General features: G+C 48.8%; 1 protein-coding gene across 2 annotated transcripts in view; it reads left to right on the top strand.

Annotated features, from left to right (window-relative positions):
* Nucleotides 1–23,355, top strand: part of LOC141958485 (sodium- and chloride-dependent GABA transporter 2) — a 31,965-nt gene extending 8,610 nt beyond the window's left edge. For both annotated transcript variants that reach the window (XM_074901287.1, XM_074901286.1), the window contains exons 6-15: nt 1,445–1,577; nt 5,548–5,682; nt 15,537–15,640; nt 18,200–18,324; nt 18,906–19,018; nt 19,165–19,302; nt 20,435–20,537; nt 21,137–21,237; nt 21,666–21,836; nt 22,921–23,355. In XM_074901287.1, the coding sequence (XP_074757388.1) occupies nt 1,445–1,577; nt 5,548–5,682; nt 15,537–15,640; nt 18,200–18,324; nt 18,906–19,018; nt 19,165–19,302; nt 20,435–20,537; nt 21,137–21,237; nt 21,666–21,836; nt 22,921–23,040 (1,243 nt within the window). In that variant the 3' untranslated portion in view covers nt 23,041–23,355. The remainder of the gene's footprint in view (nt 1–1,444; nt 1,578–5,547; nt 5,683–15,536; nt 15,641–18,199; nt 18,325–18,905; nt 19,019–19,164; nt 19,303–20,434; nt 20,538–21,136; nt 21,238–21,665; nt 21,837–22,920) is intronic.
* Nucleotides 23,356–27,832: the final 4,477 nt, after the last annotated feature.

Below are 27,832 nucleotides of genomic sequence, written 5' to 3'. Positions count from 1 at the left end.
TGAGCCTGCACTCTCCCTCTGCCTTAGACTGCTTTTCTTGAGGCTGGCTGCTGGAAAAGTTGATGTTCCCATCACTGCTGTGACCATCCTTGTGTTACTGGGGAATAAGCCCATGGGACTGGAAGTTTCCACTGTCCATTGCTTCTGATGCAGCATCTGTTCCTGCCCTTCCTGGGCAGGGAGGTAGGAGGCCACTGTTTCCTCAAGTAGCACTGACCTGCCAGTGGGCTGATGACACGTGGGTTGAAGGCACGTGGGCTGATGGAACACTTCTGAAGGCTCTTCTGGCTGCAGTACAGTGCCCAGTTAGTTATGGTCTACTTCCCCACTGGTTACAGGGTCCATGTCCTTAGAAGCAGGCAAAGAGGCAATGTGATGAAATGTATCTGGTGGACCAGTGTGATTTTTCTGACCCCCCTCTCATTCTCTCAATCCACTGCCAGGCTGTGGGGCAGGAAAGGAGGCAGTGTGTCTTAGACTGCGATTCTCCAAGAATGCAAACTTTATTTTGGGGTAAGCACTGTCTTTTGTAGTAGACACTGCTGCTGGGCACTACAGGGTAGTGCATGTCTCTCTCTGCCTGTACCAGACTTGGGGTTTTGGGTGCATCATGGTGTTTCATGCTTGGATCCATCTGTCTGGTGTAGGAGGTGGAGGAGGCCGAGTCCTTCTGTAAATGATGAGGAAGATTTGACATACACGTGACATGGAAAGCTGCTATATGGCCAGGGTGAGACTGTAAGACCTTAGCTGAACCAAGGTCCATCTAGCCCAGGATCCTATTTCCACCCTGGCTGAAACAGGATGCCTAAGGTTGCCTCTTCTGTCTGTGCAGTGGAGATTATTATGGTCTTGGTTTAGTCATGGGATGGGATGCTGTGCTGCTCTGGGTCCTGAGGTGAAATATGTGGCTGCTCCTAAAGACAGAAGTGTGCTATGGAGAAAGGGTTGGACAGCATTTCTTCTTGGGTGGTCCTGATGGGTTCTGCATGGTAAGTGCAACATATCATTCATTTTGAAGTTTGAAGCATGTCAGAAATATAGGTGAACTTTGTAATGTGCATGTAAAAGGCTCAGACAGAGTTTCTGTGTACAAAGTGCTGCACGTTCTTGCAGAGAGAGAGGGCTCTTACCCTAGAGGACAAGATAGATAAAGGGTGGGAGAACAGGGGAAGAAACGTCTTGGCCCGATGGGCCAGCGCTGGATTGAGTGTAGAAGCAAGTGTTCCTGTGTGATCTGCCAGGCTGGTAGTGCTTTTAAGAGGGGAGCACTGGTTGATTCCTCTGAGTCTTGCAGCTCAGACCTGGGCCTTGTTAGTAAGACAGCTCTTCTCCCCAAAGCTATCAGGTGCTGTGGAGGTGTGGTGAGAACTGGTGTGGTGTTGGGAACATTCATGGCCAACATCAGTGACGCTTGGATATTCCTTTCCTTCCCTCAATGCAGGAGGAGAGTGCTAAAGATTTCCGATGGCATCCAGCACCTGGGCAGCCTGCGCTGGGAGCTGGCTCTCTGTCTCTTGCTGGCGTGGATCATCTGTTACTTCTGCATTTGGAAAGGGGTCAAGTCCACAGGCAAGGTGAGTCTTTGGTACAGATCAAGCCTCTTCCCTTGATCACAGCCAGAGCATTTAATCTACTCACATTTTGTACATTCAGAGAGGTCCTAGGGATCCCCTGGGAACCACTCTCTGAATAAGCTGGCAGGAGCCTGTGGGGCTCAATTTGCAGCAGGAGTGTGAGCCAGGCTCTGTGTTTTGGGTAGGAAAGGATGGGAGCGCCAAGACATCTCAGAGCACTAACTTCCAAGATGTATATCCCCATCTGGTCCCTCTCCATCCACAGGTCTGGGACACCCTGCAGTCTTCCTGTTTATGGGGTGGCTGCATGTTCCACTCCCTCCCACCACAGAGTAAGCAAGCAGCATGTTTTTGTCTCTGCTGGCACGTGCAGCTGGAAATTCAGTAGTAATGGAGGTAACTGATGGCCTCAGAGCCCTCTGCCTCATCACCATAGGGATCTTCTTTTTTTTTCTTTTTGTTCATTCCAACTCTTCCTACAGTTGCTTGTACTCCCCAGCAATAAAGGTCTCCTTTTATTCCCCTACATTAGTCACCATAGAGGTATTTCTTTGAATGCTTCTGGGGAGAGTTGGGGTGACTATCTGGCTCCATCCCATGCTCCCTCTGTTGCAGAGTGTGCCACTGTAATTTGCACTGGTCCCATTACTTATATTTTGCTACTACCTCCTGACCCCATTCCCAGCCAGTTTTGTCTGGAGTCAGCAAGAACAGGAAATGGAAATGAAAAGATTCAGTATGTTACCTAAATGGTGTCTTCTCTGCAAGCTTTGAACAAGACATCATGTGTGATGGGTTGTAAATTTTAGCTGCATCCGTTTCCATCAAGTTGATGGCATGGATGTTAGCAGTTTCTCCTGCTTCCAGAATGGTCTGGGGTTATGAAACATGACAGGGAAATCAAGCAGCTTGCAGATACGATGTTCGCTGGTTTCCATGGAGTAAAATTAGAAGAAAAGAGCAACTGCTTGCTGTGGTGGCCTGGTAAAAGAAAGCAGAGGCAGTCTAATAACAGCAAATATGATACTAAGATACAGCAAACATAGTGTGGGAAGTGCTGGGAACAAATTCAATCTATTTTAGCTACAAGCTCTAGGTTAAATGCAAGTTCTATTTAGCTAAAAGGACTAGCGTTGGTGAGATCTTATCTTCTTGAAAACAGAAACCTTCTTTTAGTAAAGCAACAGTGTCCGTAGGTTTATTAACCCTCTGCATATTTAATAATCCAGGTAAAATGATGACTGTGGGAATATACAAGCTCACTGGGGAGGAGATATACCTTAGTTCTGGGGATTTGCCTGTGGAGGAGCAAACACCATGAGCTGAAATCACCCTACGCAGAACAGCAGCAGCAGTTTGCATCCTCTGACGTGGGGACTGCCCGTTCCCAAGGAGCACTCACAGATGCAGGAGGTTGTCACAGATGGAACCACTTTGCCGAGGCATGTGGATCAGATTCAAATAAAACCCTGGATGTTGTTGGCCAGCATGTGACAGAATGATCACACTGATCCCGGCAAGGTTCCTAGTGATGTAGCTAGTGCTAACAATGCCCCAGAAATAAAAAGATTGGGTCCGAGCCAAGCACTGAGTAATATCTCATTGGATCCAGATGTTCCTGTTGTTAGATAGAAGTTTAGCACTCTTAATACAGCAAAACAATCTCCAAATTCAGGTCTCTGGTCTCAGTGCAGATGTGAGTGACTGTTGAGTGGAAAGCTTAACATGATAGTTTGTGCAGTCTCTAAAGCACATAAGATGCTACCAAAATGTGAATCCAAACCATGTGCCAGACAACTACCAGTCTGTATTCTGATCTCCTAAAACTTACGTTAATTAGAGATCCAGAAAAGAATGTGCGACCTGACATCCTGGAAGAATGTCTACTAGCATTCAAAGGCAATGGATTGTTTTTAGGATTTTTGTTTTCAACCTTGCTTTCATGAGCTGAGAAAGACTAATCTTGCATCTTGTAATTTGCTGAAGGAAAAATCTGGTTGTGTGGTAAATACAGAGATGATTGTTAAACTCACAGGACCTGCAGATTTGATTAACTGTCACTGAAAAGCTCTAAATCAGAGACTCCTTGAAAATCTGAGAATGAAATGAGTGACGGTGTTGGCCTGTGTTGAAGGATGCTCTTCCTGGGTTCCTTCAACGTTCAGGATGCAGATTCAGAGGGACAAGGATGGATCTGCTCACACAGACATCTCAGGCAATCATGATCCCCAGCAAGGAGGTCTTTTTCACTGACCTCTGTGGCATTATGCAAGACTACTGTGATATATAGAGCAGGGCACATGAAATGCATAGAAAACCTGGAGCTGTGGACAGAGAGAATGATCTAGTAGTGTGTTTTTTCAAGGAAGGGATATCTCAGATCCTTCTGTCCTTCCACATTACAAAACTGAATCACCAAAGAGTGTATCTTGACTTAGAGGATGGCTTGCGTTGAATGCCAGGTGCTTTGGTTGTTGCTTTATTCCAATGGAGTACATCTGAGTGGATCCAGAAAAATAATCTCTTTTTGAATCACTGTTCAGATCATAAGTACTACCCAGGGCAGAAAGTGAAAGCGGTCATACTGTCCAGGGAAATCATACACTCGTTCTTAGCAGGAACCCCTCTAATGCAGAAACTGCTCTAGCTGTGGCAGAGCCTGTGACCACCACACAGGGATGGTGGGCTTTAGGTGGATTTTGAAACAACTCATTCAGGATGGATGAGCAGGTGCGAGGAATAGATCATTTCACGTAATTACATTCTGTGGTTCCTCTAGAGATGAGCTTTAGCTCTCTGGTGCGTGACTGCCAAAGCTGAGAAAAGAGCTGTAGGGCAGCATGCAGGTGAAGCGTGCTGATGCAAATCCTCACTTAGCACATCCACATGGGAAAAACCTGAAGCAGCAACATTTCTTTTTTAGCCTAGCATGATACAACAGACTGATTTTTTTTCAAGGTGGTCAATAAATCTTGAAGGTGTGGGAGCAATACGAAGGGATTAATAACACTACTGGAATTGCTGGGGGCACTGCATGAGCCCTTGATATGAGTTTGTGCAGAAAACACAGACTACAACATGTTGTTGTGGCATGCTACAGCAATTAGCATGAACAGTGCTGAAAGTACCCTGGTAATCCCCAAATTGAGTGTTATCTTTACCAGATGTGGAGTCCCTGACAGGATTATCTGATACTGGCCTGCAGCATTCCCCCAGGGGATGTGGCTCCTTTGTAAAGGAAGGGATTTCAACCCTACCTGAGTAGGTCTGTATTGCTCATGGGACTAGGGGCATAAAAAGCAAGAGGACGCAGGTCTTGTTCTGGTCTGTATGCTTGGTGGCAAGTCTGAACCATGCTGCCCTGCTCTGCCTGAAGTGCCTGTGTTGGGTATTTGAACAGGGGTCAGTCTGAGGCAGCAGCTGTGAGCCACTGCAGCTGTGAGCGGTGGGCACAAGCCAGTCACCAGTGCCAGCCCTGAGTGGGGGACCCCCAGTGTTGTTCCTGGTGGTCCTTTGGTAACAATCATGTGTATCTCTTATCTGCACACCCCTTCATCATTGCTGCTAAATGCTACAGAGAAGCGACTTTTTGTGTGTGAGTCAGCCCTCTATTTGGGTGGGATAGGGATGTGCAGATGGATAGTGGGGTCAGCTCCTTCTCCCATGCACATAGGTATTACACTGCTGGCTTCTCCAACCTCGTTACAGCCTACTTTAGGGTCTAGATTACTTTTAGGACTAGGAAAGTTCTCTGTCTCCAGACACACCATGGCATGTCAGAGTTTTCCTAGGCACGTTTTAAAAGGCATTTCTTTCTGCTGCAGGCAACAGAAAGGTGCTTGGCAAGGCAGCCTGACCCGTTCCCTGCTGTTGCCCATCTTCCCCAGGCCAGGGGTCAGTGCTGTGCTGTGGTGCTGTGTGCTCTGGCCCGTGATGCTCACTCACACTTTTCCCTTTGTCCTCCTTCCAGGTGGTGTATTTCACGGCTACATTCCCATACCTCATGCTGGTTGTTCTGCTGATCAGGGGAGTCTCCCTGCCTGGGGCATCCCAAGGAATCCTGTTTTACCTTTATCCAGATCTCAGTCGCCTTGGGGATCCCCAGGTAAGGTGGAGGGGGGACCAAATGGCTGAGCTGTGCTTGCATGGATATCTGTGGCTGTCCTGTCTCTATCCTTTTCCTTTTCTCACTTTCTTCTAAGTTCTTCTTTGTCTCCTCTTTTTCAGCCTCTGTGGGCATAAGGCAGGGCTGCAATATTCGTGCATACTCTTGATATCCCTGTGCTCTCTTGCTCTCAGCCTTCACCTGTGTTGTTACTGTATTTTCTGGTCTGAGTTGAGTCTGAGTTTCTCAGGGCTATGTGAGTGGGATTTAACCCTTCATTACAAGTGGCATCATCTGTCCCCCCGCTTTCTCTGGGAGACTCCTCTGCTGTGGAGGCAGCTGGTGCACTGTGCTGGCAGCTTGCAGGGATGAGCCCTGCTCCTGGCATGCTTGCTCCAGCTTCCCTGGGAAGCATGACGGGTGTACGGATGGCAGGAGCCTTGCCATGCTGCAGCAGGCCCCAGGACCCAGCTGCCCTCTTCACCTCCCCATCTGCAGTGAAAAAATTCCTGCCTGTCTGACGGGAGGGTCAGCGCCCGACTGCTGCTTTTAATCTCTTTGGGACAAGTTCTTCCACGTTAAATCCTGGCTCCAGCTGAGCTGCTGTACCAGCCTTTGTGTGAAGGTGTTTCCAAAGGAGATTAAAGGGTGCCTGTCTGGAAAATAGGCCAGCAAAGCCCTTTGTAACCCCATTAACTCTTTCTGGTCTAGCCCCAGTGCTGCCTTGGTTATTAATTTGCAAATGGGGGCATAAGTACTGGGGGAGGAACAGCTCTGGCTGATCCTGCCCTCTGTGATGGAGGAGAGGGGATCCCTGTTCCCTGTGGGTGGAATGGCAGTGTGTCAGGGGCTGCAGGGCACCCCCGGGTCCTGCCTGTTCCACTGGTGCCGTGTGGCTCTATGCAAGTCAATTTGACTTGTGGTTTCTGATCTGAGGTGCTAAACATGAGTCTTGGGTTTCCAGCTTTAGGCAGTCTGTTTTTTATCATGGGAAGGACTCGGAGTTCCTGTTCAGCTTTCTGGAAGTCTCCCTCTGGTCAAGGCTGTGCCTGAGCAGGGGGTGAAAAGCCTTGTTTTACAGTGCCTGCTCCTTTCTTGCTCTCTGGGTTTGGTGCTGGGCAGGAGGTGGGTAGGACAGCTGCTACCTCTGTGTGAAGGTGCAGCAAGACTTGGAAGGGGATGAGGACTTAGTCTGTATCTGCAGTGTTTGTGATTCCATTTGTGCTGACGAAGTGCAAGAAACTTCTGAAATGAAATAATGTTTTTGAATGCTGCTCATTCACTTCTGAAAAGTCCTGTTGTTACTGTGGCTGTTTTGCCCAGGGGACTGAATTAAAGCACTTCAGGTGTGGCATGGTTTTGCTGGTACTAGCTGTGTCCTCATTAGGTCTGTCCTGGCAAACTTTTCCAATAACAGCCAGGGCTTTAGAAGCACAGCTTCTTTCCAGCCTAGAAAATGCCTATGTGCTGGTGTCAAGGCAGAATAATCCTTCAGAGCAAGAGGATGGCTTATCCTTGTCCAGAGGAGGAAAACTTGCTCCCTCCCTCCTCAACTCCATCATTCCCCAATGAATGCTTCACTTCTGTGGGAGAAAAGCAGGAGTCAGTAGCAGTGGTTGCCTTCTTCCAGCGTGCTTTAGCCATTCTATTGAACCATGTATAAGGGCTTGAAGTTTCTCTTGTGTTTTCCCATTAGAGAGGGAAGAGAAAGGTTAGTGCCCCAAGCCCCACATGGCTGCTGCTGTGCCCCCTCTATGTGCAGGGACAGCATGAGTCCTGCCAGCCCATGGGGGCCAAAACAATTATAATTGATATGTGCTCAGAGGACAGCAAACTGTAATTGTTTACCCACAACCATGCACTGCCTGGAAAAATAGAAGATTCTTTAGTGCCTGGGAAGGAACTCTGGAAATAGAAAAAAAAATTTAGGAATACCCTCTCCAGTCCGAGCCTAAGGCATCTCAAGGGGAGGTTTAAACAAAGAGCAAACAATATACAAGGAGACAAAATCAAAACTTCTTTAATGTATATGAAAATCTAGGTGAAAAGAGGGGATGAATTATTTAGCAGATTCTGCCAGGGGAGCAGCAGCAGCTGAGATGTGATTACGTGTCAGAATATCAGACTGCTATGTGGAAACCATTGCTTTTCACCTGCCAAATGACCTTGGACAGAACTGGAAAATCCTGCATACAAGAGCTCAGGCTGGCTGATTGATGGTGGTCCCTTCTGGCCATGAAGGCTACAGTGCCCTAAATCTTCCTACACCTTCATTTTATAAACCTATGAAATGCTTATAATTAAAATGGTAAATAAAATGCATTTGATAGGTAGATCAGACTATACAGAGAAACTGCTAAACAAAATTTTTGAATACTGAAGTCCAGTTCTGCTCAAATGCAAGCAGATAATAGCAAAACTGCCAAAGAGATCATCTATTTTGAACTGCATGCCTCCAAATGAACAAATCCAAAAAAGCAACCCTATGGTTTGTTTTTATTTGCATAATATTTAGTATTATGATGTTAGCATACCAGCCATTGCTAGGGCCAAATCTTTTTCCCCCTCCTTGATCCCATTTTCTGTGTTCCAGAGGTTTTCTACTTATTTCATACTGTGGGTGGTGTTTTAACTGAAAGGGGGTCTTGGGATTGTTCATCATTTTCACTTTTCATCCCTCCACCCTTTGCAATTATCTTTGTGGCAATTTTATCAATTTTTTATTTCCATAGATAACACTGGGGATTTATGGATGTGATTAAGGAGAGGGATGCACAGTGTGATCCACTAGCAGGAAGCTGAAACAAGAGGAATTTAGAGTAGAAATAAGGTTTAAGTGTGGGAAACTTGTCATTAGAAGAACTTTTCTCAGGTACTGGTAGGCTCTCTGTCTCTTGATGTTTTAATAGACAGATTTAAAGAGAAGACTGATGGGTTTGATGAAGAAAGTGCCAGCTGTGTGTTTGGGTTTGCTTTAAAAGGAAGAAATGTAATGGTCTCCTTTCACTCTGGTATCAAGTGATTTTAGCTAAATTTTATTAGATTTAATGAGTGAGAATGGAGAAAGAGTTAAATTCAGCAGCTTCTGAACATATTCCTCTATGGAAAACCAGCAAATGTTTCTCAAAACTTCCGACTCCTGTTTTCTTCTTGAAATTTTCAGAAAACCCACCACCTTGCTGTATGTCCTTGTATTTTATCCACTCTTTATATAAAGGAAGAACTTTCTGTGATGAGCTGCTTTCCATCTGGCCGAGACTTGCCAAAGGGCCCAATGGGGGCTGTGCCCCTGGTTCTGGGGGCAAGAAAGTGCTGACAGTGCCGAGGACCATCAGAGGATCTGCAGTTCTGTGGACACCCTGTAAGCAGTCCCCGCTGCCACACTGGACACTGAACAGCACCATGCCGGGACACCCTGACTTGCTCTGTGCAGCTAAATTCAGAGCATCACCTTCATCCAACCTCTGCTTCTCCTTGTGTCTCCCTCTCTCATCTGTGTTACTTTTCCAATAACCTTCCTTGCACCCCCCTCATTTTCTTTCACCCATTTCCCTGGCAGTTGCTTCTTGGAGCAGCATTCACCCCTGCAAAGTCTCCACTGGTTCCTGCTTTCTGATGGATGCAGCAGGATGGGGAGGCAAGAGATGAAGATGCCCCCTGCTCTTTGGGGGCCTGTCCACTGTGCCTGCGGCTGGAGAGCGAGGCTGCTGGGGTCTAGCTCACAGTTTGCAAGCAGCTCTTGCTGCAGAGGCTGCACTGAGGATAAGCCCCTCAGACCACCACAGGTTGGACAGGAGGTTCATGCATCTTGAAGGGCTGTGACCTGCTGGGTTAACCATGGGCCCCCATAGTCATGCTGGGGAAGGGGTCAGAGCCCCCAGGTCCTCTCCAGGTTCAGGTCCCTCCTGCTGCTGCTCGATGGCCAGCGAAAGCTGCTGCTTCCCAGCAAGATGGGAGGATGACTGCAGGCCTGTTAAATATTATTTGTTCCCCTTATTTATTTTTTTCACAGCAAGCCTTTAGCTTGACCCTGTGCACTCAGTTTGTGCTGTTGCCGGCCCCCCGCTTCCCCTTTCTGAAGGCGAATGTGTTTGTTTTCGTGCTGGAGGGTGACCCGCTGCGCCTGTGCATGGACACGTGCTAGAGGGGCTGCTGCTGGCACTGTAAACTCACTCCCACCATGTGCCCTCACTCCCTGGCCCAGGACCCTGTGCCCCCCGGCCCCAGCAGAGGGTCTGCGAGCCCAGGCACCACTGCTCGCCCTTCCTGGGGGGCAGAGGGCAGGTACAGGGCAGCAGGGAGGGAGAGCCTGAGGCTCCCACAGCATGCTGGAGGGGTTTGGGGCTGATGTGCTCTCCTACGCCTTGCTGGAGCAATGCATCCACGTGGGGTGAACCACAGCTGTATTTACCTTGTGGGACTTCCTCCTTCTTCTTCTCCTCCTCCTCCTCCCATGCGCCTTGTCAGCCCTACTGCTATGGGACCCGGGTGGTTGACTGGCCGTAGCCATGCAGCCCTGCGGATGATCTGATCTCGGCGCTGACATAGCAGGAAGGAATAAAGCCATCTTTCTGTCCACCCACAAGCAGCAAGGCAGAGTGGACCATAAAGCCCAGCTTCTCAAGCAGCAAGGGGCATCGCTTGGAGCATGCCTTGCCCCTCTCCACCACTCTGGGGTAGGCAGCTATGCTCCTCAGGATGAACCAGAAACCTGTTTGTTTTCTTGCACTGTTTAAAGAAACCCCAGCAGTGGGTGGGCCCTCCTAGGTGTAAAACATCCCTGTGGGTCCCAAGGTGTGGGGGTTGCATGAGGTTGGTGGTCTCTGGCAGGGCACTGCGGGGCCTTAAGTGCTGGCACAGGGAGATTAACCGGGGAACAAAGACTCTGTCCCCCACTCCCAAGGAGTCCAAGGATGTATTTTCCAAGCAGCTGAGGCTTGGGGCTGTGAATGTGATGCTTGGCCACATGTAGGGAGGGCAGCAGGACCAGGAACGTGATGCTTGGCTGAGCGTAGGGTGGGCAGAAGGACTGGGAATGCTTTACAGAAATGGCAGCAGTGACTCCATGAGGAAGCCCTGCCTCCTCTCTCCTGGTGTAAATGAGGACAAGGGAAAGTGTTGGCCTGGGCTGTGCAGCATGGTGGTGGACTCTGCAGCAGGGCCCCAGGGCTGCACAGCCCTGCACCACTGCAGTGCTGCGGGATATGAACTGGGTCTTTGGGCTGGGGCCTGCAGGCCAGTCCTGAATGAAGGGAAAAAGGCAATAATCTGGAAATGGTGCCCTGGGTATCTTGAGGTGAAATCTCAGGAATCAAGATCTCCCTTTTTAAGGCTGGGCTGAAGAGATGTGTTTGCATGGTGCAGTGGGTGGCTGATGGATAACACCAGCACCACAGGCTGACTCCTGAGCTGTGATGCTGGGAGCAAAAGAAATGCTGGTTGAACTGCAGCTCAAGACTTGGGTGGTTTTTGCTCTCTGCTCTGCATTACACCGTGTGACCCTCCATGCAGCATGTACACATGCTGTGCTGTATCATCTCTGCTTGATGATGGGCACAGTTCAATGCTTCTCAGTGTGACACCTGTATTTGATGTATGACATGCACTGGGGTTCAATAACATTTTGCTTGAAAATGGTGTTTACTGTTATTTGTAAGTAAGTGCTTTGTGATCTTCCTAAGGAAGGATCTTCTTCAGTACAGGGGGCTGTTAAATTCCAGTACATGTAATAAAGCAAATATTGCTGAAAAAATTAAGGGCCAAAAGAATATATCCTGTTATAGGCCATAATAACCATCTTGGATAACTGCAGCTCAGGTGCGAATGCTTTGGCTAAAAACAGAGAGTAGGAGGTTATTATGAACTGGAGTGAACAACATGTTCAAGGAAATTGAATTATGAATTAAATAAAGTGGATGTCTTAGAAAACTGCAGACAAAAATCAAATCAAAATACCTGTGCTGCCTATGTGCCAACAAAATCTGAATGAGATAAACTTTACCAGTCTCTTTGGAAGCAGCAGCCAGAGGACAGCAGCATGCTTTTATCTGCCGGGGAAAGAGAGCTCTACCTGATCCCAGTGAGCCCTTCTAGTCAAAGTGGAAATATTAAAATAATGAGAGGCTGCTGATCAGCAGCACAGGAGGGAAAGGAGGGTCTTGGAAGGACTGAAAAAAACTATTTCTCTGAGTCACTGCAGGGAGAGGATTGAGCACAGGCAGCAGGTTGGGGAGGGAAGATTTGGGTTGCTGTTTTCTGAAGCGAGTAATCTGTGTAGCCCCTGTGAGCCCATGGGGCTGGGAGGACAGTGGTACTTCTCGTGAGAGGCTTGAGGAGGAATCTGGACCACAGACGGGCTAAGGTCCCTTCCGACCCCAGTGGTTCTGCAGATCTGGGACTTGCTGTCACTGCTTGGCTCTGTCACTGGTGAGTCAGGAGCACCCACAGCATCAGTCTTGTTGCAGTCCATTGATCCCCAAGCAATTTGGGAACTGCCAGAGGGCTGCAAAGGGCACAAATGTGGCTTGGTCTTTGGCCCAAGAGCTGCAGTAACCTTATAAAATGAGAAATAAAGTGCATGCTGCTTGAGCTGGTGCTCACAGTCATGCTAAGTAGGATCATAAGCTCTGCAAGCTAAACTTAGCTTTATTTACAGTTTCAGGCACAGGCTGCCCTGCTTCAAACAGGACCTGCCTTAGCGTATGCTCCTATATTTCCTAAAGAATACAGCCCTTTGGGGCTGGGTTCCCAGACAGCCCAGTGTGCACCCTGTGGGTGTTGTGTTGGACAGAGCAGGCAGCGAAGCGAGGAGCCCATCCGTGCTGGTCTCTGCTACACAGTCAAGGGTATCACTGGGTTTTAGAAATGAGCCACTTCATAAGCCACAGAGCTAATGAAGCTTAGTGTCTTGATATTTGTCTTCTACCATGGCTGGTAAAGCACCAGTTCTTTTCTTGCCCTTGGGATATTTCTCATGTCTCTTGCTTGTGTGATTTATCTGATATTTAACACTGGTTGTCTCTTCCTCTCTGTAGCTTTCCACGCAGTGGAGATGCTGAGTTCCTGTCTTTTTCCTGTTCCCTGGGTGATGTGAAATTCATAGATAGTTGATATCATTGAGGTTTCTACCAGCTGTTAAATCTGGTTGGAACTGGTCAACTGGGTCCAATGTTATGGCAAACATGGGCATTGGCGGTTTGATGGCGAAAGTCTTGTTATCCTGACTAATTAAACTACAAGGGCTCCAAAACCCATGAGAGGGTGTGATTTGAGTTCAACTTTGATAAAAAACCAAAGCTCTAGCAATGAACAGCAAAATAAAAAACAAATTTAACAAAACGTTTCACCCTGATCTGTGCAAAGATGCAAATTATTGATGCAAAGGTGTCAGCTGGTCTAGCTCGCCCCAGTGCCTTACTGTGTCTAAAAACTAGATGATTAGTGAAGGCTGTGCCCTTACTGCCCATAAGCAGAGTGATGTTTTAGGAATCAATTATAGGAAGGGCTTTGATTTTTTTTTTTATAATCTTTTTGAAATGCAAAAATAAACTAATACCCTGCTCTCTAAACCCACATCCCCATCTAGCTCCTCCAAAAAGAGTAAAATGTATTGAGGCCAATTACTTTATCAATGTCCCAGTGCCTCAAATTAGCTATGCCAGTCCCACCTCATCATCTGTCCCTTCCCATTCTACAAATATGAGATTTGATCTGATTCCCTGTGAAATTGTGAACAGGGTTTCCATGGACCAAAGAGGAGTTGGTAGGGCTGAGCATTAGCTGAGTTTCTTGCAGGACAGCCAGGGAGATCAGTTTCACCAAATCCAGCCCTAGCAGCACTTTTGTCTCCCCACAGACTGCACTGCTGGGTCTTGCAGCAGTGGGCAGAGAAAGGATTCATTCTGTGCAGTTGTCCATTGAGCTAAAGCCAGAATTTTCTCCAGAAAATTACAGCTAATGGGATTGTAACATCCCTTTGTAAGGCTCATCAGCCTAGGAAGGAGAAGAGGTAAATATGAAACAAAACCTTTTACCACATGGTTGCTTTTTGGCGGGTAGAGAAAAGGAGAGGCAGCACCATGCATTGGTGAGAGTGCCCTGAGCAATGGGGGTGGGTAGGCAGTTGCTCCCCAGCTGACCATTGCCTCAGGACATGAGGTCTTGGCTGACAGGTACAGGTGTGATTCAGAGTCATTAAAACTGCTCAGGTGCTTTCCATTGACTTCTGTTCTTCCCAGGGAGAATCCTGGGACAAGGTTGGTGTTTGTCTGAGGGCTCACCAGCACTGCTGCTCTGGGGAAGAAGAGTATAGCCAAATGCAGACTTTCCTTATTAAAGTTCTCCCAGTAATACTTTACTGCTGCTTTTCTTTCCTGACAGTTCCTCTTTTGTCTCTAGAATGTGGCTACCCTTCAGCATTGGTTAAATGATTGTCTTATCTCTATTTTATAAACCCCTTAGGAAGAAAGATCTTAGAAAAGAAAGGGTTTAATTAATAATCTTTGTCATTGCTTCATTCCTCACTGTTGATTCCTGCTTTTGCTGTTCTCTGCAGAAGGCAGTGGCAGTGCTTGCATTGGTGACTGCACACAGCCTGGCTTTCAGATCAAGTTTGGCATTGACAGGTGTCAGCCTTGGAGCACTGGGTCATGTTATTGACAGTGAAAGCAAAGTGGAGTTCAAAGATGTCTCGTGAGACTAACAGCATTCTTGTATTTTCTTTTAGGAACCATCTTTTGTAAACAACTCTATTCCTAGTACTCTTCTCCTCCCAAGCTAATTTCCTCTTTTTGGAGCCTTTAAATTAGGTCTTGGAGAGAAAGGCCACCACCAGAAGCTATATGTACCTGTGTGTCCTGGTTTCAGCTGGGATAGAGTTAATTTTCTTCCTAGCAGCTGGTACAGTGCTGTTTTTTGGACTTAGTAATGTTGGTAACACACTGATGTTTTACCTATTGCTAAGTAGCACTTAAGTTAAGGATTTTTCAGTTTCTCCATGCTCTGCCAGCGAGCAGGTACACAAGAAACTGGGAAGGACCGTGGCCAGGACACCTAACCTGAACTAGCCAAAGGGATATTCTATACCATAGAACATCATTCTTTGTATATAAACTTGAGGGAGTGGGCCGAGGGGGATGTATTGCTGCTTGAGCATCAGTCAGCAGGTGGTGAGCAATTACATTGTGCATCACTTGTCTTTTCTTGGGTTTTATTTCTCTCTGTTATATTCCTTTTCATTGTTGTTATTGTATTATTATTGTATTATTTTAGTTATTAAACTGTTCTTAACCCACAAGTTTTAATCTTTTTTTTTTTTTTTTTTTGTTCTCCTCCTCATCCTGCTGTGAGGGAGGAGAGTGAGTGGCTGTGTGGTCCGTCCTTACTGGCTGAGCTTAAACCACCACACAGTGCCAACCAGTGGGAGACCAGGCTTGCCCAAAACAAGTCGCCCTCATCTCCTAGCAGAGGGCTCCTTTAGCTCTTGTGGAGTGTTCATTCAGTCTCTTGCTGCTGGAAGACTCTGGAGAGTCATAGGGTTCTGCAGATTTCTCCAGGGAAGAAAGATACGATGATGAAGAGCCATAAGTGCTGTGGGTTTGCAAGGTTCCCAGTTCATTCCTTCCCTTTGGCACTCTTAGCACCCCCTGGGTGCCTCACTGAGCACTCTAATTCTTGGCACTGTATAACTTGCCCCTGGAAAAGGATTATCTAAATCCTGGGTATTGCCAGCTTCCCAATAACTAGCCTTTCTGCTGGTTATGGCAGCCCCTGGGGCTCTGCCTCTCCGCATCCATGCAGTGTCTGAGCTCTGTGCTGGCCTTATCTTCTCACCTATGTTTGCATCTCCCTTGCAGGTCTGGATGGACGCAGGCACTCAAATCTTCTTTTCGTATGCAATTTGTCTGGGATGCCTGACAGCTCTGGGCAGCTATAACAAATACCATAACAACTGCTACAGGTAACTGGAGCATGGCTCTGCTGCCTAGAGCCTTCCCCTCCCTGAACATCAGTGCATATAGACTGGTGAACTGCTGGAGGCTACTGGCCTTTTGAAGTGTCATGTTTTCTGTTTCTACTCACGGTGTAAGAAAACTCTTTCCAGGTGTTGTCTCCCCAAATCCATCTCTCTGTGCTTGCTACTCAAGGGAAGTTTCTGTTCATGTCATGGATGACAAATCCCTCTTCCACACCAGCTGACACCCAGCAAAGTCAGATCCTCTTCATCAGTTTTGTGACCCTAACGCACACCACACTCTATTACATGGGTACATAGGTAGCCATAGGGGTAGCAGAGCTGTGAGATCTAACAGCTCTAGACTGGGGTCCTTTCACTTTGTGATTTGTCCTTCCTAGGTTCATTTGGACCTAGTGCCTTGCGCAGCTGTCAGTGCTCTGGGTTCCTACATGCTATCTGTGGCCTACATATACACCTGCAGTTACGACTTCTGTTTTTTGAGTATTCTTCCTGTGCTGGACTGCCTTTGAACAGAGATGGGCCAGGGTGCCAAACAGAATCAGGCTGTGAAGTTGATCAGGAGAAAAGAAAATAATTTTGCTGTGGATGTGCTGCATCCCAGGGATAAAAGGCTAGTTTGAATGGGAGAGGCCACCCCTAGGTAACACTACCCACCTCTCTTCCCACCCTTTCTCTGCTGACCATGTTGCTTCTGGCACTGGGTTCTTGCTCCACCTTTTAAATTTAAAATTATGGCTGTTGCCATGGAAAGTCCAGGCAGACCACTGGCTACATAGTCCTTGCTTGGCATCTTTCTCTCTCTTCACCTTAGAAGTTCACTCCTGCTGTAGGGATGCCTCTCCAACAGCAGCTGGGGTGGGACTCTTCTTCCTTTTCATGTCCCTTCTCCCAGATGCAGTTTTGAGAAAAAAACCTCTAGGAAAAGAAGAGATAATAGATTTAGCTTTGGCCTGCTGCATGTCCTTGGGTACTAGCCCTCTGCATCTCCAGCTTGGATGTGTAATACAGAGATGATGACAGGGGCTGCTTAGCAGAGAGTTGTAAAGAGCTTCTGTAGCTGCAGCTGGGAGATGCTATAGAAAGGAGAGAGACATCTGCTCTCACAAAGCCCCTTTATGTTATTTGGCTTTGCTAGGGAAATTGTTCTTAGTTTTGGTGTCAAACATCTGAACAGCCTGTTCCCAGGCATGGACCTGGTTTTAGTGAGTTGTTTCTGTGCTCTGCAGCTTTGGCTTGTGTAGGAAGACAGGACCAGGCTTTAACAGGGCAGAGGAACAGGCATGGTGCCCCACTCAGTTATCCCAGGCTAGTTGTAACCTTTGGTGACCTGGAAGAGAAAAGGATGTGGGCAGGCAGGACCATTGTTCCTATGGCACCAAATGGAACAGAGCATTTCTTGTTTTCTGGAAATGCAAGGGATATCATCAGGGCTTTCTCACTCCCTTTCAGGTGAAAATTTTGAGAGACCTATCTGCTATGGCCATTCCCTGCATGTTACCCTCCACCTGCCAGGTGACTGGAGAGCACCTCCCAGCTCATGCCTTTCCAAGGAGGGTTTTACCTGTCATGCGTACATCTAGGGGAAAGAGGGAGAAACACTGAGAAGGGAGAGGAACTATTTGAAATAAATGGAAATTTGTATAAAATTACTGATAACATAATTTGAGAGCAGGCGGTTTATAGCAAATGGAAAACCAAGGTTCTGGCCTGGATTTCCCACCGAGTTAGCTGAGCTTGGCAGAGTGTGACTCTCCTTATCAGCTAGTAGATTGATGGGGACTCACCTTGCAGGCCTCTTTCAGTCTCTTCTGCCTTAGAAACCAGGTGCAAAACAGAGCAATGGTGTTGGGTGCTGTACAGTCCTTGATGATGCAAAGAGATGTGCTTTGGAAGGAATAACCTGAATTTGTAAGGTGTAGGGGCTCTCTGTGAACTGTACTTTCTCTCTAGAAATGGTTACAGACTGTGTGTAGGGAGGAGCATGAAGCCCCCAGAATGCTAGATACCTAAAATCTGATACAGAAAATCATGCTGGATTTTCAGAGTAGCATTTAATAAAGTCAGAGTGGGTCATGAAATGCCAGAATGGGTGCATTCAGTTTGGTAGTAGTGCTGAGAACCAAGAAGATTGTAACTGGTCTGAGAAATACATTAAGGAAAAAGACCATGCCCCCTTTTCAGACAAAAATAATCTCTGATACTTACTGCTACAGGAGGAACCAGGAGAGAGAGAGGAAAAAAGAAAAAATCAGGCATTTAGATGTGTGACAAGATTGTCTCATGACTGAGGAGCTTAGTGAGGGATGCATCTTTATGCTGTCCTTGAAGAAGGCTTTCCCTGGGGGAGGTCCTGATGTGTTTCCCACCCTGGGGCATCCTGCCTGTCCTGGTGCTGAGTTGAGCTGTGGATGTACTGGGAGAGAGGCCCTGATGTGGGCACAGTGACTGGGGTGGGAGAGCGGGTACTGCGCGAGGGGGCTGCCATGGGGTGTGGGTCATACCTGGACCCCGACCTGGCTGATGCTGTGTCCCTCCTCCCAGGGACTGCGTGGCCCTCTGCTTCCTCAACAGTGGCACCAGCTTTGTGGCTGGCTTTGCCATCTTCTCCATCCTGGGCTTCATGGCAGGGGAGCAGGGTGTGCCCATCGCCGAGGTGGCTGAGTCAGGTGAGTGGGGCTGTGGTGGGATGGGGTTATGGGGGTGCTGCTGTTTGTTCCCCCTCAGCAAGGGGTGCATACCCGCAGGATACCCATCCTGGGACAAACAATATTGCAGCTACAGGTTGCCATCCTCGTGGGCAGCTCTGCTTCCTGCCTCCAAAAACCATGGAGAAACAAATGCATGCTCATGAAATATTAAGATGTGATGGCCACGTCCTGAGGTTGATATGAGCTGCCTATAAGGGTTAGAGTTGGACAACTGCTGTCTCTCGGTGGGGGGATGAAGTGCCTGCATGGCATATACCCAGGCTTATGTTTTGCCCCCCTGGGCTCAGAGGCTTTCCCTGGCTCCCAGCCCTCGTGACGGCAGTGCAGCTGGAGCTTGCTGTGTCCCATTTTCCTCCTTTCCTGCTGGGCTCCTCCATCCATCGAGGAGCCTGGGTTTCATGCACGGTACTGTTATAACTGGAGAGGCTGCATGGCTGCAGGCTGTGCCTTGGCCAGGTGGCTACCTCAGGCGGCTCTGCACCAGCTGTGCCGTGCTGCTGCTATGCTGCTGCCCACTCTGAAAGCCCTTCTTCCTGCAGGGCCTGGCCTGGCATTCATCGCCTACCCTCGGGCTGTGGTCATGCTGCCCTTCTCCCCGCTCTGGGCATGCTTCTTCTTCCTGATGGTTGTTTTGCTGGGACTGGACAGCCAGGTAAAGGGGCAGGTGCAGGATGATCTTCTGCCAGGCAAAAGTCACCATCCCTTTGGGACAGGCTTGAACCTAGCTGAGTGGGGGGCAGGAGGGCTTGGGAGCCAGTCAGGATGTGCTGACAGAGATGGGATCTCTGCTCTTTACAGTTTGTCTGCGTGGAGAGCCTTGTCACAGCTCTTGTGGACATGTACCCCACCATCTTCCGCAAGAAGAACCGCCGGGAGACGCTTATCCTGCTGGTCTCCATCCTCTCCTATCTGGTTGGGTTGGTGATGCTCACAGAGGTATTTTGGGCTCAGACCACCTGCGTGGTGCTTGCTGGGTCTGGGTGCCCCTCTGGCAGACTGGGGCCTGGTGGGTGGTGGGGTCCATGCTGAGGCTAAGAGCTTGCTGGTGGGGCCCATCCTGCTGCACAGTGCTGGTGGAGGCTGCCCTTCCCTTCCTGTGGCTTTCACATTTTCCCTTCCTCATGCCTTGTGCCAGTCACAGTCCTGATACTTCTGCCAAGACAGATAATTTGAGCTCTGAACAGCCCACATTTAACTTACAGATTTATCTTTACATGAGCCAAACCTTTACAGCTGTAGCCTGCTCCATGATGAGGGAAGTGCCTTTGTCCTTTTTCCTCCTGGATGGAGCTACATGGACACTTGGTGTAAAGAAACTTGGTGGGCCTGAGTGCACCCTGTAACTATTACACTGTTTCCCTACGTATTTCCCTTCTTGTGATTAATTGCCTGGGAGTTAAACTGTTATGGTTTAAAATCTTTAACTCCTCCTAGCTCTGTGTGTGTGTGTATTGATGCTGCCATGATGCTATTTGCATCTTCTGTTTTTATTTGGGCATAATTTTGAAAAAGCTGCCTTGGATTTTGCACCTGCAGTTTTGTGCCTGGGCTTACCTACAAGCCCATTTTGTAGACAGACTTGCAGACCTGGGCAGTGAAACAGCCAGGCTGCCAGCCTCTGGACCCACAGCAACACATGCATGGAAAACTGCATGCACAGCTACTTCCCTCACCAAATTAGGAGAATAAAGTAAATCATATGCACTGTGTCTCTCTTAAGGGGGTTTCCACCCTCACTTCCAGCTACAAGACTTGCTTTGTTTTTGTCTTCTCCTAAAATATCCCCACTACCTCTGGCACTCACTTGCCCTCCCCTGCCCAGCCCAGGAATGAAGGGTTGCAGAGACTCCTGAGGGTAGGGCAGCTGCATGTCTCCATCAGGCCTTGCGCACAAGGGATGTGACCCTTGCCGTTGGCTAAAACCCTGCCCCGAAGAGAAAGGTGCCTCCAGCTCTGGGGAAGATGTTGAGTTTTCTTCCTGCTCCAGCTGGAGCTTTTTGCCTGTGACTGATTCCTTTCCCCTCTCTCCCTTCCCACCTCACCTCATGGCCCACTTGGCCCATCCCAGGGTGGGATGTATGTCTTCCAGCTCTTTGATTACTATGCTGCCAGTGGCATGTGCCTGCTCTTTGTAGCCATTTTCGAGACTCTCTGCATCGCTTGGGTCTATGGTGAGTATGAACTGGGGCGGGGGAGCTCTCAGGCTCTCAGTCCATCCTCAAAATGCCAGTCTGTAGCTCATCATAGCAATTGCTTTGCAGTGCAGGGCAGACCTCTAAACCCTTGCTTTGGTGCCCCTGGACTTAGCTGGTGGGGCCTTCCTCAGAGCAATGCCCTGGGGGATCTGCTTGGCAGATATCCCCAGCATGTTGCTATGTGCCTCTGCTTTTGAGGCCCTCCTTCCTCGGGGACTTGGACCTGTCTGGGAAATCTTTTCCCAACCTGTGTATAGAGGAGTCTGAGACCCTCTCAGTCTTGACATTCACAAGGGAAGGATAAAACCTGGGTTCAGGTCCTAGCCTGGGAGATGCTGAGGGGCTGGCCCTGCTGACCCACTTGGGCTGTTCTGTGGCTAGAGGATGTTAGTCCAAGACAAAGACTGAAGCTGTCCACAGTCCCTGTGATCTCCCTGACAGTGCTGTCAGCTATGCTGAGGTTACTGCCTTGTCTTTTGGGGAGCGCCCTAACACTGTTGAAGCAGGACCCTGGACATGCAAACCTGCTGCCCTCCTTCCCTGGTAGCAGTGAGAATCCTCCCCCATTTCTGCAGGTGCTGAACGTTTCTACGATAACATTGAAGATATGATCGGCTACCGGCCATGGCCCATCATCAAATACTGCTGGCTTTTCATCACCCCAGCAGTTTGCATGGTGAGGTCCTACAGGAAGAGGAGCGGTGGGGAGGAAGATGGGCAGATCTGAGTGCCTCTGATATATAGATGCCTACATATGTAGATGGATGTGCATATGTATAGGGGGTTATGTGGCCTGTACTATGGGAGCCTGTTGTTTTGTGTGTTTGTGGCTTTAGGTAGCAGGTGTGGGGCTAAACAACGGGGAGAGGGGCCCAGCTCAGCAATGACAGAGGTGTGTGCTGGTGGGGTGAGCTCCTTGCTGCCATGCCCAGTGCTGCACATGGGGGCTGTCCCAGCAGTTTGCTTGACTGGTGTCTTCTCTGTTGTCCTGGGGAGCTCTTTGTTACAATGAGACTGTGCAAGTTGGGACTCATCAGGAAGACCTCCCCTGGCTAATGGTGTTGATTTTCTTTCTTTTTCTCTTGGTCTCTTCCACCTTGCCAGGCAACGTTCCTGTTTTCTCTGATCAAATACACCCCCCTGACCTACAACAAGAAGTATGTGTATCCATGGTGGGGAGACACCCTGGGCTGGCTGCTGGCCCTCTCCTCCATGGTGTGCATCCCTCTCTGGATCGTCTACAAACTCTCCACCATCAAAGGCTCCCTCAGAGAGGTGAGGCTGGTGCTCTGGGATCAGGGCAAGGACTGTGCTTCTGTGTTGAAGTCCAGCCTTGCAGGGGGATCATTTGTGTGTTGTAGGTTAATTAGCAGGGAGCCTAGAATAAATGTATTGAATGAGTCTGTTGCTATAACTGACTATTGCTTTTATTAAGTTCTGCCTGGCTGGAGGACTGCTTCAAGCTATTGCCTCTTGGTGACCTTTTTTTATTGCATCTGTCTCTTTGCAAGCACCCTTACAAAAAAGTTCATTAGATTGAGAGGATAAAGATGATCTCCAGTGCCTCAAGTCAGTCTGGAGGCTGCCCTTGACTGAGGATTGGGGACTTGCTCTGAGAAAGTTCCAAATCCCATGAGTGTTGCGAGCAGCTGAGTATCAGTGGCCTGGGCCTGCCCAGCTCCAGGAACTGCTGTGACCCGTTGCTGACTGCCCTGAACGTGCCGCAAGAGAGCCAGGGACCTGGCAAAGCAGACCTGACTCCAGACAGGCATCCTGTCCCTGCCGTGGCTCACTGGAGGTTTCACAGACATCCTGATATCCCAGGATCTCATCCATTCTCTGCATCCTGCAGGTGCTCAGTAATCAGGGTGACAGCAATGGGCCATCATTGTGGCCAGTATGGACAGACAGAAGTGGGCACAGCTGCAGGAGCATAGCAAGGACCAAGCATAATGTAGCCCCTTACACACTTGCTGTCCCTGTTAAAGCCAAACCTGTGTGCACAGGCTCTCCCTTTGCTGTCTGTGCTGATGGAGAGGATGATCTGGAGGTACTTGGGCACCAATCTTTCTTTGGACCGCTTTCTAGCCCTGGCCTGGAACAAATGGAGGACAGAGCTTTCATATGGTGTCTCAGGTCTCTCGTGCTCAGTGCTTGTCTTGGGATGAGTGGTTTCAAAGATGAGATTATCCCCTCGGTTTCTGTAGTGCTGACTGTCCTTATTTGGGACATCTCTGGCATTTCGGGACTAGATCTGAGCCCTGCCTGGTTGGCTGCACGGTACCCATGAGTGGAAGGGGAGGGCCCAGGTCACTTTTTGTGCTTGCAGCTGTGTTCAATGCCTACCTTTGCCTTACAGAGGCTCCGCCAACTCACCTGCCCACTTGAGGACTTGCCTTCCAGGCCAGGCATGGGACAGGCCCCTCCCTCCACCAGAGCTGGCCTACTGATGTTGACAGAGCTCGAATCTAATTGCTAGGATCAGTGTGGCTCTCCCTCCCTCCTGCCAGGGCGGTTTTTGTACAGCCTTTACCACCTGTGGGATAATGCAAGGATTCTTCGCTCACCAAGGAGAGAGAGATTTCTGGGCTGAACTCCCTTCCCTGGAAGATTTGAATTGCTGAGGAAGAGGCTGCCATGAAGACAGTGTGCATGGAGTTAGCAGTGCACCTTAATCCTCTCTCTGGAGAGGGCTCTAAAGGGGCAGATCAAGCATCGGTTGTCCTGAACATCCCCAGCCTTCTGGTGGGCAGAAAGGAAGAACTGACCCTGGAGTGGAGAGTGTCAGAGAGTCTCAGAGGTGTGGCTCCACTGTGGACTTTGGGAGCTTCTCCATTCATTCCATTAAATCCTTGGTTTTCCCCTCTAGATCCGCTCTGTCTCGGTTTTGTCTCACCTCCATCCCTTGCTCACAGCATGTTAGGCGGGATGTGTGTTAGCAGAGCTGTGCTGGGCATTCGGGTCTGGATCTCTGTTGCACTGGCACATTGGTACGGGAGGGTGGTGAGAGGAGAGAAAGCTTGGTTAGGGTAGGAAGGAGCATGCGTTTGGAAGCCCCTGTAAGTGCTAGGCCTGGTAGTACCTCAGTGAAGCAGAGAGCCCAATGCCACCTTCTGCTTGGAGCCGTTGCCAGCTCCCAGCCACAAGTCATCTGGCTGATGAGTCACTGGCCTATTCCCGGGGTCTGAGAGACGTGCGTGGGTTTGCCTTTTCTTCATTCAAGTGAAGGATCACAGGAAACTCTCCCTTGTCTCTGCAGGCCTATGTCTTTTTTGTGCTGACTGCCTTCCAGGTGCCCTAGAGCCAGATATTTTGGTTTTCCTGCGTGTGGAAGAAGGGCTGTGTGGTTGAAACAGGATCTGCATGTTATGTCAACAAACAGGGCCCCTCATTTCCAGGCTGTTTGGGTAAAAAAAAAAAAAAAATCAAAGAGCTTGTGTTTTACATGCTGTAGCCCCAGCATCCGAGGAGGGCAGCCAGAGGACATGTAACCCCGGGAAGCTGGATGGCTCCCAGGAAACTCCGAGGAAGCTGGAGCCCGAGCAGAGCTGAGCGAGCGGCCGGAGGTGCTCGGCTTCCCAAAGCGCACACGGACACGGGTGGGCACCGCGCTATGGCCAAGGCTTCTGGTGCCGTGGGGAGAGGGAGACGCAAATTAAAGCAATCCGCGCCATTAGCCACAAGGTGGCCCCAGGACTTCACCGACCGCCGCAGCGCGGGCTGGGGTCCCCCCGGGGCGGGCTGGGGGCAGCGGGAACCCTCGCTTCGGGAAATCCTCCGAGCTGGGCGGCTGTTGGCTCTTAGGTCGGTGGCAGGCCAGGCTATAGGGCTGGCGAGGGATTTCCTTCTGGGTCACGATGACCTGGACATTTTTCTTAGCAGCGCCCACCCCCCACCCCCCCCATCCCCCGGGTTGAGGTTTTCTCTGCAGACAGCTGTATCCCACAAGGAAGGGTGATCTCGGCTGTGACAAACATTGCTTTAGGTCCCGAGGACCTTTAGGCAATGGCAAGTTACCTGGCTTGGTTTTCCCCAGTTTAGTGTTGTTGGAGCCTGGTGACCTGAGATAGGAGACAGGTCAATGATGGAAAGGGGTCAGAAGCTGTCACTCAGAGGCTGTGAAACTCTGGTGAACACCAAGTACTGAGGAGACTGTTGCTGGGAGGGTTTCTGAGAGAGCAGATTTCAACTCCAGGAGGGAGAGCCCATTGGTCTGTGGTTCTCTGGGGCTTCATCGACTCTGTTCCAGAATGCCTGTGGAAACCTCATCTCATTTCCAGCCCATTTTCCCTCTTCATGAGGACATGAGGGCAGGCAGGTTCCTTTGCTAGGCTGCATGCACAACCATGGGTGAACCCCCCATGGTCAGACCTGTATGTCCCCTGTCAGAAGCTCAGCCACTGGGTTTCTGCATGCCTGCCTGCCTCCCTCCCTGCCTCCGGAGGATGCCACTGATGCTGAAGGCATAGGGCTGGGGAGCGGGAGGTCAGGGCTGAACTGGCTGCCACAGTTTTCCTGGGCAGCCTCAAAGTCTCAGAGCTCCAGATTGATTCCCCAGATGCCACAGAACTTCATGGTGCTCATATGTGAACTGAGGGTAGGAAAGAGCTTAGAAACCCAGGGAAAGCCCCTTTTGGAAGAGACCCACACTGTGATGGAGGAGGGAGCCACCCAGATGCCGTGCCACTTGAATACAGTACTGGCTGGTAGAAATGACTTCCAGAAATGAGTCGAATTCAGTACAGAAATTTTTTCTGTTGGCTTTTTGTGTGAATCGTATTAGAAGCTCCAGCAACAGATATTTTTATTCATGTAATGTAATTCTAATCTTAAACAGAATTATACTTTCATTTTCCAATAATATCTATAAGAGGTTTGGCCCGTTGGGAAGATAATTTAACCCTAATAGATGATAGTAATTGTCACAACTATCTTCAACATATGGCTGATGTAGAAAGTCTGCTCAGCTGCATGTAACCAAAGTGGGAGTCTGCTGAAAGGCTTGTGACTTGCTTTATTTCAAAATAGTCTAGTGTCCAGTGAACTGGGCATGTGGTTTATTGATCTAGTTATATATGAGCTAGGAAACCTCCCAAGCCTGTGTTCCTACATGACCCACTTGCTGTAAAGCTTTGGATGAGCTAGGCAGCTCAGATAAGCAAGAAAATGAAAGGTTTTGCTAGACATTCTTAAATAAATGTCTTATTTTTGATAGGACTTTAGGACAAAGTATTGGAACTTACGATGCCTGGCTTGAAATACGAATCAGGTATATTCTGTATTGCTCACTGAGGAACCTGATTAACTAAATTTGAAATTAATATATTTTAAACTTCCAGACGTGTTATTTTTCACAGCACTTAAGACCCCATGGTTAGGGGGAATTTTGGTGAAATTTGGAATATGAAGATTTTGGAATATGGTTATTGTTCATGATCTGGAATATGGTGAAAGGATTTTTCATTGCATTCAAGATCAGCCCAGTACTACTCTTCTTGCAGTCTGTGTAATTTACCCCTACTCATACCTTCTCTGTCTGGGGAGATGCTGATGTCTCTTGAGACAGGAAACCTGCTGGAGATTTTCCACCTTCAGAATCCAAAATCTGCAACTTAACCTGAGAATTCAACCCATTAGTTTCAGAAAAACAGGGATGAGATTAAAGAACCATTTTTTTCTTTCTTTTCTTTCCCCCTGTTTCAGATGAGAAGTTCACATAAAACTAAAGAGGTCCCTGAGATTCTGTCCTGGGTCGTTAGTGCTTGAAAGGGATGACTGACCTTTCTGTTCACCTGTCCATGAAAACCAGGCTCTGCTTTTCCCATACTGCAGTGCTTGCATCAGCGGTGCCTTAGGAAGAGTCTCAGACCCCTAATCCGGCAAAGAGATACTGCTGATGCTGCTGCCCTCCTCCATAGATAGAGATGCCCATACAGGGCATGGGAGAGATTTCAGATCTTGGGGATGGACCTGTGGACCAGGATGCGTCTGTTGCTGTGGGGAGCAGCCCAAACCTGGGGCTTCCAGCGTGTTTGAACAGATGCCCTGTGGGGTCCATATCCATTTGCCACTAGCGATATATAAGACTATTTTCTGTGCCTATTGAAGAATCATGCAGTTTAAGTTGTGTTGCACATTTAGGTGATAAGAAAGGTGGATGTGTGAGGAGAAGACATGTCACGGACCATAACTGGAGAGAACAGAGTAAGGTTAACATCTTAACGCATGGGATATGTAATCCTGTGAAGCAGAGATTTCCAAATAATCTGTTAAGTGTGTCCTACAGGCCAGTGCAAATGAGCATATCCCTCAGAGCAGGGTATTTGGCTGAGCCCTTGTCTGCTAACATGGTTAGCAGCCTGCAGGATGGGTATCTGCACAGTGTAGATAAGGGAAGTACATGTGGGGGAGCATGAAGACAGATTCGGGAAGTCATTACTTCTGACGAGGTACCAGTGACTTGGTTGCTCTCTTCTCCATCTGAGCTGTCCAGAGCCACATCACTTAGGGCAGCAATGTGTGCTTCTCTGTCCCTGCAGACTGACCTTGTCCTTTACATCATTGTGCCTTGTGCATCAGCGGCGTTTGCTGTCACAACACACGTCCTGCAGCAACAGGTTCAGCTGCCCTGAGGAAACAGGGAGGGAAAGCAGGAACATCTGTCCTCTGCCTGCCTTTCTTCTATGGTCCTCCTTGGTCTCTGATCGACAGTGAGCATTGCTGTTAGACTCAGAGAGACTGTTAGACCACAGGTGTCTTCCCAGCATTGCTAAGCCTCCCTCCTGATCGCTTTTATTGCTGACACTGGGTTCCTAAGCCATTTGCTCTTGCATCATCCTCTGCCCCACCAGGGATGCTGTGAAATAGGATCTGTCTCATTCTGCCCATACTTCCAAAGGTGGAGGCTCCTGACAGCTACCTCTTCCCTGGGAGCCCAGTGCAGGAGCAGTGCTGCGGCTGCTGGAGCCCATCATGGTTCTGAGGGGCCTCACTAACGCTCATTACTTTGGTTATGTTTACTTGTGATTAGTTACAGTGGAACTGTTGTAGGAAGTCACAGGCTTACTTAAGCAGAAATTAGCCATAAACAAAAAATAAATTATACAAATGCCTAGGGGAAACTCCTCTGCAAACATAGTGTTCAGTTGGCTAGTCAAGTTTCCTGACCAAAGAAGCAGCTGCACTGTGCCCACAGGGGAACCAGTGTTTCTCCTGCTTCATTAGCAAAAGTGTCAAGAGGTGGGATTAGTCTGGACGAGTAAGGACAGTGG

Source organism: Athene noctua, chromosome 3 (assembly GCF_965140245.1).
Source record: "Athene noctua chromosome 3, bAthNoc1.hap1.1, whole genome shotgun sequence".
Classification (NCBI taxonomy): Eukaryota; Metazoa; Chordata; class Aves; order Strigiformes; family Strigidae; genus Athene; species Athene noctua.
This window is presented reverse-complemented; position numbering and strand designations above follow the sequence as displayed.